This window comes from Botryllus schlosseri, chromosome 13 (genome assembly GCF_051294905.1).
Source record: "Botryllus schlosseri isolate E-star chromosome 13, Bs_hap1, whole genome shotgun sequence".
Taxonomy (NCBI): Eukaryota; Metazoa; Chordata; class Ascidiacea; order Stolidobranchia; family Styelidae; genus Botryllus; species Botryllus schlosseri.
Window position 1 is genome coordinate 11,623,807 of NC_137248.1, and position 21,547 is coordinate 11,645,353.

General features: G+C 40.1%; 2 protein-coding genes across 2 annotated transcripts; one reads left to right on the top strand and one right to left on the bottom strand.

Moving 5' to 3' along the window:
- The first annotated feature begins 4,827 nt into the window (after positions 1-4,827).
- On the top strand, positions 4,828-10,449 carry LOC145454486 (actin-related protein 2/3 complex subunit 4). The gene is made up of 6 exons (XM_080332483.1): positions 4,828-4,982; positions 5,174-5,281; positions 5,377-5,499; positions 6,758-6,853; positions 6,916-7,086; positions 9,658-10,449. Exons 1-6 carry the CDS (start codon positions 4,980-4,982, stop codon positions 9,661-9,663), a joined length of 507 nt encoding a protein of 168 aa, XP_080188609.1. The 5' UTR covers positions 4,828-4,979; the 3' UTR covers positions 9,664-10,449.
- A 1,951-nt stretch (positions 10,450-12,400) lies between these two features.
- LOC145454470 (thioredoxin reductase 1, cytoplasmic-like) lies at positions 12,401-20,290 on the bottom strand. The gene is made up of 16 exons (XM_080332468.1): positions 20,055-20,290; positions 19,932-19,992; positions 19,306-19,415; positions 19,089-19,241; positions 18,310-18,481; positions 18,099-18,241; positions 17,923-18,038; positions 17,716-17,855; positions 17,586-17,655; positions 16,990-17,089; positions 16,313-16,386; positions 15,380-15,536; positions 14,482-14,589; positions 13,459-13,567; positions 13,277-13,398; positions 12,401-12,911 (listed from the first exon to the last, which is right to left on the bottom strand). Exons 1-16 carry the CDS (start codon positions 20,148-20,150, stop codon positions 12,849-12,851), a joined length of 1,794 nt encoding a protein of 597 aa, XP_080188594.1. The 5' UTR covers positions 20,151-20,290; the 3' UTR covers positions 12,401-12,848.
- Between the last annotated feature and the right edge of the window lie 1,257 nt (positions 20,291-21,547).

The following is a 21,547-nucleotide window of genomic DNA, read 5'->3' on the forward strand; positions in this document are numbered from 1 at the left end:
TATGGTAGAAATAATTAAAAATATTTTGTAGTACAACGAGAGATACTTTCCTACATTCTTGGGTAGAAAGTGCACGGACTGCACGTCCTTACTAAGAAGCTTGCCAAGAACGTTCAACAGCAGCAGTTGCTGGCTGACAACACTCAACTTGTGCGTACACTGCTGGTGCTGGTGACACACCGTGTTGCTTCATTCTGACAATGTTGTCTACATCACAATTTTTCATCATGCGCTTCTTAATATGAGAATGATGCAACGCACAAGAAAACTTTCTTCAGTTAGGATATTGCGGTACGTTGACCATAACACCATGCCTACCTATTATTTGTTTTATTCGACCGTTTATGATTCACAATGAGCAGACGATTAGCCGTTTACAACGGTAGGCCTATAAAATAGGCTAAAAGCGGTAAAATATCACATTATAAGTTCACCAATAGTGCAAAATCTACGATACAAACAAAATGCAGACGTCAAAATTTTTTTGACTTTATGAAAAAATTTGACAAATTTTTACCTAACGCTACAATTTTGACAAATTTTTGACAAATTTTGACATGTCAAAAAAAAACGCCCTACTAATGAGTTAATGATGCTCGAACGAATATGCGGATTGCGGAATAATCCTGCCTGCTTCAAGAAAGCGCAGATTGACATATATATTTTTGTCGATTTATCGGAAATGAAATTGTGATATGAAATTGTTGTATGAAATTGGGATATCAAATTATTTACGTAGTTAGTTACAATAAGAGTTATATGAATAGGCTATTGCAGGAATGTCAGACATGCGGCCAACCAGATGATTTCATCCGGCCCGCGAAGCATTCCCGAGTAACTGAAAATTTGCATGTATTAATGCTGGATCTTGCAAACGCAGCCTACTTCATTCTTCCCATTTCATTGAAGTGATGAGTTTCTTCTGTGCGGTGGTATTTAAAGTTTTTTATGTCGTGCTCCAGAATCGTATCCTTGGAAACCAGAATGCTGATTAAATAATAATTACCGACAAGAATACCAGTTTAACGTTCAATCCCTATAGAAATAGGGAACACTATGGTGTCCCTCAGACCCAGACTTAGGCCCAAGGCCGCACCACTAGCGAACTAAATGGAGCGCATTTGAAATAGGCCGACTTGTCGTCGTGACCCGCCTGTTTGATTCACTCTTTCAGTGGCTTATAACTGTATTCAATCGTCGAATCATTGTAGGCCTATATATAATTGCCAATCCTATTGTTCCTGGAAGCGAGAGAACCCATATGCGATCCCTAATATCTGGAGAATGAAGCTTTCCACTGAATAACAAAGGTATGGATTTGGAAGTAGCATTTACACATGATTATCCCGGTCCCGCCCCTGGCGACCATACTAGAAGGCGTGAATCTGGGCCGCGACAAAAATTCAGTTTGATACCCATGGTTTAAAAACATAGTGCTTTGATGAGCATCCTATAGGCCAGGGGTCCTTAAACTTATTTTATCGCGGATCCCTTCAAGTTTTGCGGGCGGTTGGGGTTAGTGCCCCACGATTTCAAACGCACTTTGTGGCCTAATCTCGATTCAGGCTATGCTATATATGCTGTCTAAAAGTGTACTAATGACTAAACGAGGTAGTCACGGTCACGGGCATGTCATCATTGCCAAGTGGTAACTGGGTTTGTAGTATTTTGACTTATGATGTATTTCAACGTTGTCCTTTCACGGACCTCCAAAAAACATTTTTATATACGCTATACACCAACTGAATCAAGGACATGTAGTTTGTTTGTTTGGTGGTATTCATGGTGTTTGTCGACTATTATGGTCATTTACACCAGGCCGATACTCTTCATTTTTATTCCGTAACTGCCGACTTATAGCACGGCCCACTTCTAGGCTTTTTGTAAGACTCCGCTTACGTGGATGAGGTGACGAGGTATAGGAATTCTGAAGTCGACCTCGGTCGGACTCGAACCCGCGACCCATTGGTGTTGCAGCCGCGGATTATACCACTGCGCCATATCGCCATCTCAAGGACACGGAGTTCATGACAGCAGCCTGAACAGTAACACTGAAACAAGCCGGATTTTGCGATTAGACTATAATGTAGTCCTATCTATCTTCAATATACCCAACAAAGCATTGCGGTTGATGTACGAATATAAACCTAGGGTTTTCATTTAAAACAAACGGTGTTTGAAAACACTTTGTTCAAAACATGTTTTAAACATTGTTTTAAACCAATGCCTTTTAAAAAAATTGTGCATCTTTTTTCAAACGTTTTCTGATTATGCCGTAATCGTGTAAATACGTACGAAAAAACAAGTAGTTTGAGCCTGCGGGCGATTTGCACGCATAACATATGGACAACAAAAAAATTTCATCACATGATGTGACGTCACGCAAATTTCCAATATTTTTACCTGTAATGGCCGATAACGACATTTCTTTCAAAATGTGATATCGACTCGATATTACCGGCGAACGATAATAATTAGTCGGACTCCGTTCGGATGATGTTTTGGGGCATCCAGAACCGAACTTGATCGATAAAATGGAATCTTGAATAATCCTCAGCTTGTTTCCATTTTTAATGTTAAAATCCTGATAAAAAATTCTGCTCAAGGCAGGTCTATATGTCCCTGTTGTTAATATTTTTCTAATTATACCTAGACATTGCATTTTAGTTTGCTAAAGGATTCTTCGAGATTCTGGTGCAATGCAACAACTATGTAGGCTATACCCGAGTTCAAGTTCACTTAAACATCGAATTTAACAAACATTCACTTTCACGCCCTAAAAATTTTACATTCTGTCCTAAAATGCATATCAGGAAATTGGGCAAAACGGTGAACAATCCGGATCCAGTTATGTTTCAGATAATCTTGCCAGATTCCTGTCCGGTTAGAATACCAAATCCTCATCCCCTCTCTCCGCGGTGGTGAGAAGAGGTGTCACTCGCAAGCATAGGTGGTCAAAGTAGTCAAGAAAAGTAGAAGTGGCGACGAGAAAATCTACTCAAGTATGAGTAGAAGCACTTCTTCCTAAAACTACTTGAAGCAGAAGTAGATTTGACTGACTTTAACTCTACTCAAGTAAGTAAGTAGTTTTGAAAACTGTCTTAATTCGTTCGCATGGACTGTCAAAAGCTGCAAATTAAGCTATGCGGAAGGTGCAGAGAGCTTGCTTCGTATTGATGCATCCCAAGATACATCAATTTTCGACAGAATAAGCATTCTTTCGAATCATGGAATGCAAATTATAGTATTGATATGAAAATGCGATAAATCCTTTGTTTACAAGAAGACCCCGTTTTAGAGAATATCATGGTATGGCACCCTACCCCATATTATAAGGCCCAAAGTTTAGGCGAAGAGCAATACTGAAAAGTTGTATCGGATACAGTTTCAACACTTTGCACGATTAGTATACGTTATAATAACACCTGTGATCAATTGCCCAAAGTGCATGAGTGGATGTCTCATAATATATATAGCCTTCGGGTTAACGCTGCGAAATCCCAATTATTGGTCGTGAACTCCTGCGATAACCTAACCGTTGACATCGCTGGCCAACCAACTTCCAACGCCAAAAATGCCAAATACCTTGGTGCTTTACTTTATTCGGACATGTCTTGGAAGAGTCACATACAATCTACTCAAACCACAACAATCGAAGGTATGTGGTCTGTTTCGCCGCCTTAGCCACACTCTGCCGGTTAGAGTTCTGTTGATACTTTTCAACACTCTACAGTCGTCGAGCATGTCCGCATTCAAATCGAAATACAGGATTCAGGATTACCGGACCACGACCTAACATCGACCTCGCCCTCCGCCACATGCCATCTCATTTTGTCGCTTGCGTCTTATATTCTCTGCATTACTTTTCATTCAGTGTGCACTGTACAAGTGTGCAACTGTGTGCATGCCTCTTCTTTACTTCGCCTAGGCCAGGGGTGTCAAACACGGCCCGCGGGCCGCATCCAGCCGGCCAAGCCATTTCATTCGGCCCGCGGGCCAATTTGGAGTTGACTGATATATATTTATATTATCCATCACATTTGTAACAAATGTTGAGTTTTTTGTAGGAATTTCCTCCATTAAATAATCCCCCAAGACAGCTGATTCAGAGCATAGGATGTCCAGTCCACATTATTACCACTCGACTGTTGTGTTGTGGTTCCTTTCTAGTTACCACTGGGAAAAAGTCGGTGACTTTATCACTCAATCTCAAGAAGGCATTTGGTCCATTAGAGTTTTACGGAAAAATGAAACAAAAAACGTAATTATTAACAGAAGCGATAACGCCAATGCGAAACCGTTATAAGCAGTTTACATGTAGAATATAGTGGTTATAGAAAAATACAATGCAAATATCCGTAATTGCACTGCCGTGTCACTTCAACTCAAAAGGTGCTCGGCCTCCAGACAAACCCGAATTGCCCTTGTTCGCGAATAAAGGTGTTGCTACTTGTTAGAATAAAACCCCTATGATCCGTGGTACAATGCAATATACTATTATATGTATATACTTGATAATAAAGTGTTCAAGGGAAAATATTGGGCATGATTTTGGAATCAGCGGACTGGTGTGGCCTGCGAGCGATTTGAAGGTTAGAATCCGGCCCGCGACGCAATTTGAGTTTGACACCCCTGGCCTAGGCTAAGGCTCAGTGGGCCAAGGTGGGTGTCTGATCTTAAAGGCTACTCCAAGTTGTTTCGACACCTTCCTATCTTTTCATTGTATCGCAGTCTTGTGATGTTTTGAAATGATGACAATATTAATAAAACTGATTCATTGATTGGGTCAGTGGTCGTTGATGGCGATGTCTCTGTGGTTGCATTGCATCGAATCAATGGTAGGGAAGGAAATTAGCCTCGAAGAAGACTCTCGTTCTGCACCGATAGTCGCCGGTACTGGGTTTGGTCGATTATTGCGATAAATTTTGGGGATATATTGGAGTAATTTTGGTGTTGAAGGAACTAAAAATTGGGTCAAGATGGTGAGTATTTGCACTTTTTATCAGAATCATGGTTTTTCCCTCGCTAGCTGATTGTACATCAGCCTCTTTCATGAGATCATATCAGTGGAAGCTCCCCAGCTTGTGTTCACTGTTAGCATGTGATTGTCATTTGTCGTAGTATTGACCATGTACCGTAGAATTTACAGCGTTTGATAACAATTCTTTTCTAGTCGTCGACGCTGAGACCATATCTCAATGCAGTGAAATCTACTCTAACCGCTTCTATGTGCTTACAAAACTTCAATTCGCAAGTCGTGGAGCGACACAACAAGCCTGAGGTTTGTAGTATAGGCTACTGAAGTACCAAGTAGCACATCTCCCGGTACTCTTTTATCAGCAAATGCGCTACCACTGTCTGTGCTATTTTTACCAGGTCGAGGTTCGAAGTAGTAAAGAGCTGTTGATGACACCTCTTATCATAGCCAGGAATGAAAAAGAAAAGGTTATGATCGAAACGTCAATAAATTCAATCAGGATCAGCATTGCAATCAAACAGGTAAATAATGCTTGTAAATAAGGCTTGTAAATAAGGCTTGTATAAGGTAGGTTGGATGCTAGTCTTGCTACTCCATATGGTATATTATTATACTTCTGATGCTTTACCAACCATTTAGAAGTCTAAAACATGGACAGTGGCGAGTGGCCACTACTCTCTGGAAAGTTGCCATTGCTATGCTTTCACTATAATTTCTTCTGCCAGAATAAATTTGTTGTGCTCTGATCCATATTTTGGAATATTCACTATAGTGTGTGATTTTGTGTGTGTTATGATCATTAGTCGAGCAAAACATTGTAATTTCTCAAGTATACTCTACCCACACTTATTTCATGGCGAGCAACTGCGACATCCTAGTAAATCAAAATGCATCAACTGAAACCTGCGAAAATTAATGTCTTCACATCTCCCTCTTTCTTCGATCTTCGGTAAACGGTTCCCTAAATTTCTTTATGCTGTGTCTGTAGAAATGGATAGTAATAATGGATAATAATAATAATAATATACTAATCATAATCGTAATTTGAAGTGTCCGCATTCACTGCTAAATCTCTTCAATTCCTCATAACACATATTTAGGTCAACACCACATCACGAATGAAACAAAGGGAGCATAGAAATATGCAAACTGTTTTAGTGGTTTGTAACTTAATTTATTCAGCCTACCATTGTATTTTCACCCATTCCATTGTTTGTGAATAAAAGTGTTGCTAGAGTTGAGCTCTATTTGATATACAGGCTGGATAACAATGAAGCATTCCATCCTAACTCGGATGTTGGACTGTGGACCCGCCATTGTCACCTAGTATGAGAAAATATTTTGAACTGCACAACGAGGGTTCCTGTCGATGTGGATCAAAAATTAAGGACAGCCAAAAATTCCAAGCAGTCTAACCGCGAAATTTTGGAAGCTGATGACTAAAAAATGGTCACCACTTCCGTCTCAATCACGGCGTCATATTGCCATCTGGTCTAGATGATGCCTAAAAAGCTACCTGACTTTAAAAAAGGTCGTCACTTTCGCTTGTGACTCAGCGCTTGATGAGCGCTGAAAATGAGACAGAATAGGTACACGAGTCAAAAATAAGGACAGATCTTATAAAGGAGAATGTCATTTTATAGTTGTGGTTTCAAGATTGGCATTGCATGGACCACCTAAAACTTGTTCGCGGACACCCAAGGCTTCCATGAACAACAGTTTAAGAACCCTGATTTACAGAAGTCCACTACAAATAGCTGACACCCGGTCTTTTTCCAGGCCGACGAGCTCGAACAAATTCTCTGCAGTAAATTCTCCCGATTCATGATGATGCGAGCGGAAAACTTCCACGTTCTCAGACGAAAGCCCGTACAGGTAACAATCTCTAAGTTGATCGGCGATTCTCATCAACCTCAGCGAGCGTTTCCTTTTTGCAGGGTTACGACATCAGTTTCTTGATCACAAACTTCCACACGGAACAGATGTACAAGCACAAAGTGGTGGATTTCGTTATACATTTTATGGAGGAGATCGATAAGGAAATTAGCGAAATGAAGCTGGCTGTCAACGCCCGAGCCAGGATCTGCGCGGAAGAGTTTTTGAAGAAAGTAAGTGAGATCGGCAGGGCTGCCATCAATTTGAGAAGAACCTAAAGACGGCCGAAAATTCTGAGAAGCTAACTATGAAATTTGTAAACTGTTGACTAAAACAGAAACAATAATAATTTTCGCCTACACGGCCTTTTTGATAAGCTGATGACAAAAAAGTTGGGCGATTTTTTTTAAACTTGGAAACGGAAGATTTTGACCAAATTTTACCTAACATATGCAAATTAGGTGTTTTCCCACTCAATGTTAGAATTGTACTCCTTATCTTCATTTCTGGTTGGAACTGTCTGTCCTTACAAAGTAGCTTGGCCTGAAAAAAGCTTTTTGGCCTCAAAAACTGAAAAATTTTTACATGAAAAAAAATTTAATCAAACGAAATCTGGCCCTATGAAGAATTCCAGTAGTTACATTACGCATTATTGTAGAAATAATCAAAAATTTTTGTAGTACAACGAAAGATACTTCCCTACATTCTCGGGTAGAAAGTATCTGTCCTTACTAAGTAGCTTGCCAAGAATGGAGAAAAAAACATTCAACAGCAGCAGTTGTTGGCTGACAACACTGAAGTTGTGCGTATACTGCTGGTGCTGGTGACACACCGTGTTGCTTCATTCTGGCAATGTTGTCTACATCACAATTTTTCATCATGCGCTTCTTGATATATGAACCATGCAATGCCCACGCAGTCTTGCTTCAGTAGGGATATTGCGGTACGCTGAGCTTAATTAACACCATGTCAACCTTTTTGTTTCATTTGAATGTTTATGATTCACAATGGGCCGTCTACAACGGTTGACCTATAGAGTAGGCTACAAGCTGTAAAATGTCAAATGATAAGTTCACCGACAGTGCAAAATCTACGATAGAAACGAAATGCAGGTTGCAAAAAAGTTTGAACTATGTAAACAATTTTGACATTTTTTGACCTAACGCTACAATTTTGACTTTTTTTGACATGTCAAAAAAAATCGGCCTATTCATCAGTTTTGCCGAGCCGTAACACCCTTAGAAATAAGAACGATATGGCAACCCTTTGCATGGTTATGTGGTGACCAATCAAATTCAGTAGCCGCTAAATCCTGATGCCATGTGAACATTATTTGCGTTCCACATCATGTGAAAAGGCTCATGCGGACAGAAATAGCTTTCCACCTCCTTCGTTTTGGCTCTAAAATTCAGTAATATTAATGCTAGCACCCAGTGATTGTTTTGTCGCATTCTAGCCTACTACGATTCTTTATTATTCGGGCAATACACTTGTGCAACCAACACAGTCGGCGAATTATGCTGATCTTGATTTCATGCAAAAGATGATACGAGATCCCTAGGCCTATTGAGAGTTGTCAGTGTTCAAAGTGATATTCTACACCAGTGGTCGGGAACCTTTTTCGTCTGAAGAGCCATGTTAGCCCTATATTTTCCATTTTAACTCCCAAAGAGCCATACAGGTTAATCAATTGTTATGTCATTATTGAAAATTCGTGACGTCATTGTAGTACAAATTCGAACTCACTACATGGAATTTGTAGTCGGTGCCATATATTCTCTGTAAAAACTCGTAGGCTACTAATCATCCTGGGATAGTGCAATTCATCGTAAATAGCTCAGAATTTATTATAACTGATATTAATCTAATATAGGCCTTACTATAGCACTGATTCCGAAAATCTTAATATTGATCGACTTCTCAATTAGGCGGTAACATAAACGTTGCACTACACGCCCACTACATTTTAACGCCAGTTATAGAAAGTTACTTATCAATTTGGACGTGGATAGCGAAGCGTTGTTCGTAATTTGAATTTGTAATTGGCATGTCACTTCCAATGCAGTTCATTTATCGGCGTAGATCGGAAGACAATGTGTATTTTAAAAACTGGATTGTCACACAGGCGTCTCCATGTATGCTATTCTCTTAATAAACCAACGTATGGTGCAATCCAAGATTATACGCAGCGCGCGATCCCTGGTAGGCCTACATCGCATTCTCGAGAGATATTGGTCGCTGGCGCTATAGCAGCTTAAATTTGAGGATTTTGTAAAGGGGTCCGAGCCCTCAACCCTGGATAGGCCCATGCATCGACATGCTGTCCCGAGAATAATTATTTCGGCCGTTTAAAAAAATTAACTAACAAGTTGCTGCAATATCAATAAAATTAAGTACAAAATAAAAAAATATGTCAAAGAGCCATATCTTATACCCAAAAGAGCCATAGGTTCCACTGTTCTACACAAAGGTAGTTAGCAACAAAGTAGGCTACTTTTACTTTTTTGGAGTACTCAAGTAGATTTTGCGTGTTTGCACTACTTAACATGTGTTTCTACTTCACAGTGCAGTTTATGAGGCAAACTATGACTCGAATACTTACAGTTTTTCTTACATGGCAATATAGTCTTCTACTTGAGTACCAACAATGAATACTTTGACCTCCTGAATCACAAGAAAAAATCTGAAATGTGATACAAGTACAGTCAGCAGTTAAGAGTTTATGGATACCGCATCAGAAATCATATATAGTACCCGTACTGCAAATTATACTGCCTATGATTTATGATACACATTTTTTTCAGTTCTAGGACGCCGCTTTCTATGCATTACTCTCATTCACAACAGTGCCAGTAATTCGACACCTACGGAAGGGGAATCTCTATTCAACGAGTCAAAATTACCCGAATGTATTTCGACGTCCTCCGTCATTCGGAGTGCTTGAAATTTCTCCCCGTACTGTATTTGAGATGGGTTTCTGCCTTACTTGTATGTACCCAGAATGATATAGAATATATTTCATCTTTCTACGCTATTGTTATACAATGTAATGGTCCTATTGATTCTTTTTCAATCATGAGAATGTAACGACAAAAGCTTGCGGCGTTTTCAAATTTCGGATTCTGTATTGTATATTTAGGTGACCAAATTGCGCTTTACTTCTTATATGACAGGCTTTGCTCTTGAGAGCCTTTTCCATCGCTTGCGCTATCTACTTTATACCTTATGCCTAGTGATTTATCGAAAGTTTCCACAAACCCAAATGCTCTCATAATAGTTGGCTGTTGCATAGTGATTGAGCGGTTCTTCAAGTTGGTTTGAAAAATGGCTCATATAGTCGTATTGTTGAATAGTGCTTTATGGCCTATTTCGATGGTCCTTATTGCTCTTTGAAATTTCCTGTATGGGCATTAGTGCAGTGAATTCTTTGAAGCGATGTGATACAGTCTCATACAGACGTATCTTAACAGCTGAAATCCCAGTGGTTGAGTCATTTAGGCGGAGTAGTTGTTTTCTTCGAAACTGTTATTGTATGTTATAAAATTCTTAATATGACACTGATAATATCAATAACAATTCATTTGGAAGAAGTGTTACATTTTTGGTGCTGACTTGGCTGCTTGTATCTTGCTGCTCAGTGACAGGGACGGTCAGTAAGAAAATATACTGTTTCAGATTCAGTCTACTTACACAGTAGTAGGGTTTTTATCTACACCCAGTGCGTAGCAGAGAGGGGGGGGGTCGGAGGTCGAAACTTCCCCTTTTGAAACGCGAAACCCCATCCTTTTGATACAAACCATTCTGACGCTAATATTCAGTTGCAATTCAATAAGTGGTTGCGCGCGGCCAATCAGCGAGAGGCGTGTTGTGCACAGTACAACGCAACGTGATCTCCCCGCTGAGATGATTGCGAAATTAGGTCATTGATTGCCACGCGCTCGACAATCGTCGCTGGCCTGATTTATCGCGTCTCAAACAAGCCTAGTTCCGCTGGCGTGAAGAATCGCATCTGCGATAGGTCCTGTGCGCACTATACCATCACTGGCTTTCACAATCGCATCTGCAATAGGCTCGGTGCGCACTATACCATCGCTGGCCTGTACAATCGCATCTGCAATAAGCCTGGTACGAAAGATATCGCTGGGCTAACTATCGCGTCTCGGGCCTTGCATGCTTTGGCTCCTATCTCCCGATAGCTTGGAGACAATAGCGTTATGTGTATGCTGATTAGTGATTGTGATTCAAGAGTGACAACGCAAAACTGAATGCCATCGAATGTCCGCAAATATGTGCCTGCTGCGTACATGCGTAATTGATTTCCGCTAATATTTAAATATAACCATCAGAAGATGTGTGTCAAAGCTTGAGTTATAAAAGATGAAAGGTTTGAACCACCTGGAATCGGCGTCATTACAGAACAGATTCCATAAAAACTGGGGACACTTTGACTTGCCCAAATCGTCGCTGAGGCTATGTAATACGCGTTGATAAGCGCGCGTATTTGATTGTTCACGAGAGATCAAGGTATAGAAATTTCTATAGATCAAGGACTCGCTAATTGACAGCACTTCCGGTTCCGGACTCCTCGCGGCAACCTTTTCATACGCGTAAGTTCGTCGACACGAGGAGATTGTATGATCGTCGTTTACGCATGTAGGTGTAACTCTAATGCATTGATGCAATATTTATAAATTCGAAAAAAATCGAAACCCCCTTATTTTTCGGCTGGCTACGCGTCCGTCTACACCAGTGGTTCCCAACCTTTTTTGCCTTCGTTCCCCACTTTAGATTTATTCCGAACCTTCATTCCCCACAGCTCAAAACTTCTGTCATTACGGAACAGCTATTTGTTTGTTCAATACACACAACCACTCCAGTACGCAAGACAATCGCCTATAACTGCAACATAAAACGTATTGTGGACTGATACCGGTAACCCTCAAAATTTAGCAAAAGCGTTATTTCACGTCATACTGGTCGTGCTGGATGCGTTTTTGTGAACAACAATATAATTTTCGATACATACATTCCAGAGCAGTTAACTGTTAGCGGTAATTGCGCATGTATCTCCGTAAATATGTGGAAAGTCCTGTATATAGTGTTTAAGAAATGGGTCTATTCTCCACCATAAACCATTGAATTCCCCACCGGTTGGGAATCACTGGTCTACACCTTCTTGAAAAAACATGTATTGCTTCGTTGGTCATCCTGGACCAATGCTGAAAAAGGACTGCATGCGGACAGTATTTGTATTCGCTTGCTCAAACATCTACGTATTGCAGATGTAAGTAGCGCAAGCTCTTCTGATATTAATGCGCATTTCGCACTGCAGAATGTGAGGCCAATCTAGTATATAATCAGCATTGGTTATTAATACAATACTCAGTCATTATATTCAAGTTTTCTCAAGCTGTATTATGGTACTGAAATGAGCATGAGCTATCTTTTTGCTTCGTCGGGAATAATAAGTAAAAACAACATCCCCATCAGATTTAGCAACCAAGTCAAGCAATCTCAAACCCACCACCATACAAGAAATTGACAGTCTGCATTATCCACACTTTATTCACAAAATTGGAAGTCTTGGCAAGAACTCATATCCCGCGTCATGCCATTAATATAACGCAATGCAACGAGTATCACAAACTCAATGATTTCAGAGAATAAATTACGACGAATCGCCAAAAATACAAGACGGCTACGTTCACTTCAATTCGGACATTTTCCCTTGCGAAACACAATTTAGAATCATGTCGTCATAGCAGTTGCACTCTGTAAAGCGTAACACACATGAACAGTCGCAGATGACGGACTCGGCAAACGCGAGACATTTGTCAGCGTTATCCGCGACGGTTTATATGCGTCGCTCTCAAAATTGCAATGAAGTTTCGCAGCCATCACAGAAATGATAGTCACCCCACCGCTAACCAACCATTTTCGTTAGTACGTCACACGTTCAAGAAAATGATTGGAGTTGAAGCGGTAGGGTTTAACCTCAGCAGCCCTGAGCTTTCACGGAAATCCCAGATCGCTTGGTGATGGATAGGGTTGTGAAAACCTGAATGTGTGAAAAATAGTGGTCAATTTCCGACATACAGCTATTCCCGGGGCTGTCATCGACATCACATACATGAAAAACGAAGCACAGCCAAACGAACCTTCAAGTGATGACGAAAAGAAGACATAATCATGCCCAAAAATATAGACAAATTTGCCGAAACAGGTGCACAAGTCAAAAATAAAGACATATATCAGAGACAGGGTATGCCAACCCTGACTATTCATGATCAAACTTGTAAAACTGTAACTTGTCGATGGTGTTTTATACGGCTTTATTACACCAATAAAACACGCAATTTGGATCCGAACATGTTAGAGTCAACAGTCAACCTTCAGCAGGACCAGATTACGATGAAAACTTACTTCGGCAGCAGTAGGATGTATTCCGACGGTCTGATCCAGCAGCTCCTTTGTCAAACCGCATTTCATAGCGGCCGCAAATCCCTGCATTACCTCGCCGGCATTGGGTCCAAAATAGTGCAACCCTGACAGAAAAGTCAAGTTAAGTATTTCGCCTAAGGAGTTCAAGCTACAAAAGGCCAAACCAAGAACTCTTTCGCCGTCCGACAGGTTTGTTATTACTTTCGCGTAGCACACATCGCTAGACCCACCAGGCACAGTCCATTCCAATGGGAAGAATTCGGAATGATAGACCTGAAATGGAGGGGTGAAGTTTTGGAAGCTAGCCTTTCTGCCAGTCATATACAGGGGTTAGAAAGTCCGCAGATGACATAGAAAGGACTGACGTCGGCTTTACATAACATCATAGGTATAGAAAATTAGCTCGAGACAATTTCACAAAATTTTAGTGTGATGCAGCAAATTTGATACAATAAGTCTCAGGTTAAGTAGCAGTTGATCTTTGATTACGTAATAACAGTATTCTTCATCAAGCCTTTTCTGCGTACGCAGAAAATCAGTAGATATTGAAGTACGAATGCACACGAGGGCAAGTTCGGCACATGCATAGAAGCCCACTTTACAGTAATGATTTGAAATTCAATACTTTTGCACATTACATGTCGTGCAGTTGTGGGCGATTTCTAATTGGAATATTTGGAAGTTTACATGAACTTAAGAAATTAGCAGTTTGTGCCACTGGGTGTCTGTTGTTGCTTCAATATTGAACGTATTATGTCGCTTATACCGTATATGTAATTTAACGATGTATTTTTCTTGTCCTGCGTGATTATATCTGAACCGACGAACACCGCAAGTACATTTTGTATCCTAGGCAATACGAATTGGTACCAAACAAGTCAGTAAGGAATATCTTTCACAAAGCACGAAAGTTTGCAAATATTAAAGCGTCTTGGTAATAACAATAGATTGAAGTGTTATTGGGGATTGAATCACGTGCGGAAACCAAATAAATTTAACTCCACATTCAGAAATAAGGTTTTTATGTTCAAACTATTTGCGTCAATTGACTTGAAACGCAGTCTCAGAAAAACACTACCATCCAATGCCCTAGGGTCTTGTATGTTCACCATTGAAAAGGTATTTGCCATACGGTGCTGAATTCACTTCCTACACAACTCATAGCTCGCACGCCTGATGACACATACCTCGATGTTGTCTTGGCCATACTTTTCGATTGCCTTTTCTTCCGACAGGCCACAAGCGCTGTATTCCACCGGCGTGAAGACGGTAGTGGGAACATTGTCATAATCGCACTGGGAATATAAACAAACATACCATTAAAATCCAGCGCTGATATGAGAATATTGAGGATTAGTTTGTAAACCCACAAAAACCACAAAGCATAAATCTGTCACAGATATATTCATAAAAACTTTGATATGCAATATTTGTGTTGATTAAGCAGTATCGTATATCACGAGTCATAATGCTGGAATCAGTCAATATTACGAAAATCCAATGTGCAGCAATACAAATAATACAGTGCACAGTTGTGGACAAAATTGTCATTATGATATGTGATCACGCTATGATAGCTAGTTAAATAAGATATAAATCTATTTCGTCGCTGTGGAATCAAAATCCAGTTCTCGAATTTGAGACCCATTTTTCAAGCTTTGAGAAAACCCAGTTCCTGTAATAACAATTTCCGGCCATATCTTGGCCACTGTTATGTTTGTCACATTGCGTCAAACGTAACCATGGCCAAGAAATGGCCAGAAGAAAATTAAAATTAAAAAACTTAATTCAATCAAAATGTGTGAAATGGAAATAAGCAACTCCGATTCCACAGCGACGATACATGTATATTAATTGCAAAATAAATAATAGAAAACCCTAATGGCAGGTTGAAAATCAACATAATAGAATCAAACAACCAGAATAACATCGATCTAATTAAGATCATATCAATCGAAGCAAACCATATTCAGACTCATCTGGAAAACGGGATTTACCACTAAAACAACAACACTATTCTGAATTGCTGAGATTTCTTTTGGGTGGACGGCCGCTTACCAGATTTAGTAATCCCAACAACCGTACCTTTACTTTAGAACCGGCAAACATTCTATTGGCGAGGAGTACGCCGGCTTGAATAGCGACGGGTGTGAGTTCCGGGCGGCCTTCCGCGTTATCGCCGATGCAGAAAATATTAGAAACGTTGGTTTGGTCGTAGTCGTCCGTGGGGATTTTTCCATTCCTGAAATATAAACAGAAGTGGTCAGTAACGAAGTACTTTTACTTTTTGCAGTGATCGAGGGTTTTGCCTGCTTGCCCTACACGCCTACGCACTCCAGCTCAACCATTTTAGGCAAAATTACATACTTTTACACTTTCGACATTGTAATGTAGAAAGTAGTATTGCAAAATGTACGCGCCACGTGATGACTGAAATTTTCATAACAGCGCGGAATAGTTAAGACTGTATCACAGTAGCAGAATCCATTTTAAAAACTGCACCTACTTTAGCGTAATTGTGATTTTGTGAAGATACGTGTCGCAATTTCAATTTCAGCTTGAGTATCAACGCTGTACACCATCTCCGATATCGAAAATATAGGTAGGAGGAAAATGTTTTTTAAAACGATCTTATTTACACAGCCAATTTCAACAGGGCACTCAACTGCGTTAAGGGCTTTCTACGTACAAGAGGGCTGCACTGCACAACAGAAAATGTCGATAACTCTTGAGGTCGATAAATTTGAGGTAGACAGTTTGCACTGTGGAGTACATTATACATGCCAAAGCATTGAGCAAACTCATTGGCCCAACTGTTGGGCCCCAACACCTTGAGTAAACTTTAGCGATGATCGGTTCCGGTGATTTGTGATCAGAACACAGGCTAGCAGGCTCAAGAACACCATCAGAATCCGGTTAGATCTATACCAAGGTCACATAAATTTAATTACAAGCATATCAACAGATTTAAACATTAAATTTACATCATAAACAGAACAAATAAGAAATGCGACATACTTGCAGCTGACAACCCCGGCCTTATCGAGACCGATGGTCTTGGTACATGATTCTCTTCCGATAGCGAGAAGTACCTAAAAACAAATCTGATTAAAAATCAACATTTCAAAACCATGACACATGAGTCTAGAAGTATGCATCAGGAAGAAGAAAGTCACCAGTCCCTGCACGTTGGCATAATTTAGGCTACAACTTGTCATCTCAACTTGAAATAAAGCTGGAAGGAAATTCAATCGAAGAACAATTATGTTTTAAGTGACAGGAATCCATAATCCTTCAATTAAAATAAAGCGGAAATAACTTAGCAAATCAACTAAAATTAGGGATGATTCAGCAAAATGACTATCATATCAATCATTTATAGATTTGTCACATTTGAGTTTGTAAATCGGTATACATTCAGGTCAACAATTACTCAAAAAATGTGTGTATTGTGAATTATCAGAATATATCAAGTAACAGTTGCACTATCCATTACAAAAACAGAAGTATGTGCGTACAAAGAAACACACCTTTTCCAAATCTATTTATAGCATCAAAAACAATGCCTTAGGAGAGGAATCAGTGCCATAATCAATAAAAACCCTGTAGCGATCAATGTCTTACTGTGCGTCCCATGCCACACAACACTAATATCATACTATCATTATAAAACTGCAACAACAAGTATCACTTACAGTGTTATATTCGTCAGTGATTACATCATCATTTTCAGTACTTTTGCAAGTCACCCTGATCTTACCGTCTCCGATTTTCTCAATTGCCGTTGGTACATATCTGCGATATTATATAACACCATATGTTATCGTCATAATTGTGCCTACAGCGCTTAATGTATTAAACGTGGATTATCTACTGAGTCGGATGTAAAAACGCAACATCATAATGAGTGGTAACAAGCAACAATAGACCACGCTGAGTACTAAAATATACCGTTCTAAATTACCATGCAAAAAGTGAGATTTTAAAGAACGATAGCTATGTTTTCACAGCTTCTAATAATACCGATTCCATCACATTCTATTCTACTTTACTGGTTAGACTGACAAAAAGTAAAGATATAAAAGGCAAGCAACTCCATACAACACTCTACAAAGCAAGGTCCTTCCAATCCTCTATTAGCTACTCTAGCATTTGAGAAACAAACAGACATCATACAAAAGAACCAAGACATAATCAGGACTCGCTGCACCAAATTTACAATATACCAAGTAACATCAGACAGGTCTGTATAATCAAGCCAAGCGAAATCAACGACAGAATTTTGACGAACCTCCGCAAAACTTTCAACTCCTCGTCGATCATGTACTGTCCCACTTTGTCGGCCATGTCTTGGTCGAAACCTGGGTCACGATAACAAGAAACTAGCACCTGCCGATAAAAGCGCCACGTAACTCAATTACCTCTCAAAAATATCGACCGAACCATCAAGGTCACGTCGAGGCCGAGTCCTTTCAGAAAACCTGCGCATTCCAAGGCGACATACGACGCACCGATAACCAAGGTTTTGCCGGGACAATGGGGCAGGGAAAACAAATCATCGCTGACAATGAGAACATACATCAGACAAGATTGTTATATCGGGATGTCGGAAGATACACAAAATTTACCTTGTTATACAAAGTTCCTTTGCATTCGGCAATTCCGGGTATTTTGGCCTTTCGCCAACGGCAACAATCACTTTATCAGCCGTGATCGTCTTTTCCACACCCCTCTTGTTTTTGGTCTAAAACATTCAATTATTCTAGCATACTCCAGTATATATTGCCAACTTTGAACTGCTTACTTTGATGGTGTGTGGATCGACAAATTCACCGTAACCATTAATGTAAGTTACGCTTTTCTCGCGGAGAGCCACTCTATATCCCCAATTTAGAGATCCAATGTGATTTTGTACGCCTTCTACAAGATTCGCCCAGTCGTGCTTTACTAAACGTGTACCAAATCAATGTTATATTGATATTTTTGTCAAATGACATTAAACTTTAGATTCTTACCCGATTCGGAGTCCACACTCCAGCCGAAACTTTTAGCATCGCTGATACTTTTACCCAGCAGAGCCGTTTGGTGCATGAGTTTTTTCGGGATACATCCGACATTCACACAAGTCCCACCCAATCCCCAAGATGTTCCAATCGGTGAAGGCTTCACGAAGTCGCACAGCGCGACCTGGACAATCAAAATAGTTGTTGTGTAACTTGAGCCGTAAATATGTGGTTCGAATGACAGGCGAATATCGCTCTTTGATCACCTCGTATAAGAAATCAACACATCTCGATAGAACTAAATACATCGAAGTCTTACTTTTTTACTTGGAAATCACAAATACTACTTATAAATTTACATTATTTCAACGATGACTAAATCTGGATAGGCTATCTCTCGGTATCCAAGTTGCTACAGTCTGTACCAGTCCTTACAGGCCCATGATAATTTCTCATATGTGCTTGTGCAGCATGTTTTTGTTACGCTTGATTTGATATGCAATCCTTAGGCTACATCCCTAACATGAACTGAACTGTGACTTCAAATCCCTGTCAAGCGTGTTTAGTGATTCTCGTTCATGACGAGACTTGTGAAAATAATAATGGAGACTGAATGTAGGTCTGCGGATTTATTGATTTTTGCTGCAATCTATGAATTTGTCCAACAAAGACCTCATTCAGAAATCATTTTATGCATTCTCCTACATTGGTAGATCATTCCCACCCTAAAACATCACTGTGAAATAGGCTACAATAAGATCACTCTTTCAAGAGAGCCTACTCTGTCTCACCTTTTTACCAAGTTTTCCGGCTTGCTTTGCAGCAGCCAGACCACCAGATCCGCCTCCAATGACAACGAGATCATAGTCATAGTTTGTCACGCCGTTGTTTGCAACAGCGTCGGTGTTATTGACCATTGCTAGAAGTCTACCATCCGAGTGAGCCTGCGGAGTAAGATTTTGTTATAATATAGCAGTTTCGCCGAAAGCATTTCAAGTGTTGGCTTACTTTTTTTGTATCATCAGCACCACCGACATGAGACCCATGAATGTAGACGTTCGGCACTGTCCTTTGCCCAGAATGTTCTTTCAAGGCGTTATGCATTGACTCGCCGTTTTCTAAGAACAACACAATACATGGGGTCAAGCATACAGCTATAGAACGCGGAAGTTGTGTAGTGTACACTGAAAATCGAAATGCCTATTGAAGTAGGCATACAACATTGGGCTCCCATTTCCATGGAAGAGGCATTTCAATTGCACATCCTGTCCATGACAAGTTACTGATCCTATGTCTTGTGCTCTTATCTCATGACAACTTTCCTTGATTAGCAAAATTTGTCATTACAACGAGACCAACAAAACCAATGCATCAAAATTGTCCAAGTATAACATCTCTCATACGATACGTTTTACATCGGTTTATATAGTGTGATTATCAAGACTAATTAATTATGCCAATTCAATATAGTTTCAATTCTTAAAAATATCAATCGGTCCGACTTTTAAGTTGGCACTTCATCCGTAAGACCAAAATTGCAATTTATTTTTGTAGTGTACGATTACAATTGTTGTATCAGATATTAAGTAGATATGGAACAGTAATTACTAATTAGATACAAGTAAGCTACCTACCATCTAAATCCAGCTCCAGTGCTTTGAATTCAACTCCCAGTGACGAAAATAGTTCTTTCACCTGAAATCGATTAAAATCGCAAATATTTCATTGTGTTTTCCTTTAGATAAGGTTTACCGTACCTGAGTGCAATATGGACAATACGATTTACTAAATATCATCACAGGATTTTCCTTTATAAGGCGTTGAACCTCTTCCTTGCTTCCAAGAGGTGCCATGACTTGCGATTCTATTTTGGCCAATTTGGCAACTGGCTCAGAGCTTTCCGCGGGCGACTCAATCTTCACCGTCGGTGTGACAAGTAAAATGAGACCGAAGCCTGGCGCGCGAACTCGACTAGGTCAACAAATCGCTGAAAAAACTGACGTTTGTTCGCGATGCGCGATTGTTGCTGAGTCATTATTGCGTTCGAGGACGCGGTAACAACTCTGACAAACAACAACAAAATCAACACCATGAATTTTTAACACAATCAATCAATTTATCAGTCAATTTGTTATTAACAATTTCATCATTTCAATACACCACGAGACACGATACAATGAAAAGATAGGAAGGTGCCGAAACGACTTGGAGTAGACATCCACTTGCCTTGGCGACGTAAAAGGAAGCATGCACTGATCACTGAATGAAAAGTAAATGAAGTTACTATAAAAAGAACAGGCAATAAAAATGAGGTGGTATGAGTCGGAATGCGAGATCGATATGTCAGGTCGTGGTCATAGGTATACTTGAGGGCTGATTCAGTAGAACTTCTTGTATACTATTTCGACTTGAATGTGGACAGCGGACACTGGAAAACATGCTCGACGACTGTCGGATAGAAGCTATGATGATAGTATTTTACATCTGTAAACGACTATATGATAGGCTATGAAAATATAGCAATACCAAATGTTCTTTCAGAAATGGCCTATCGTATCATACAAATCACTTCTCAACAAATTGACGTACGCAAGAGATGAGGAGAGGGTACATTGCCATGTTTTTGTTTATGCATCATTTCCATTGTGGTGACTGTCACCCGAAATTTTAAGACTTATTCACGTCCGAAAGTGATGCCAATGCATAACATTAGTACAACTATAGTCACATTCGATAGTACGACAAACATATGTTCACGCTGTAGCATTCCGACCGAACAATACGGCCATATAGGACCGCAATCCAGGCCCAACCCCGAATTGGGGCGAAGCGTGCTTGAAGCGGGGTCAAAATTATTTCGTAAATCATGACAAAAACTCATATTTTTTTCTTTTGGAGATATATTTAACTGAGAATTTTCTTCGTGCTTCGCGTTTCTTTGTTAGATGTCGGCCAACATGCGACTCTGTGAAGTGTGACGCTAAAAGATATAGGCGGTAGGAAGACTCGGCCGAAAATGAATTACGTATGTTCGCAGAAACCTCCGACCGATATGAATAAAGTAGCCAATATATATCCATTTTCCAAATATTCATTATCCATAGGCAGCTAAATGGCCGTCGTCGAATACCGTGTCCAGTCCATGCAATCTAGCTGAGCCCCACGGTAGCCCACAAATGTCACCCCAGAAGATGCGCCCGGTCGTGAAGAAATGCCAATTTGGAATCGTATGCGTCTCACGACAGAAGTT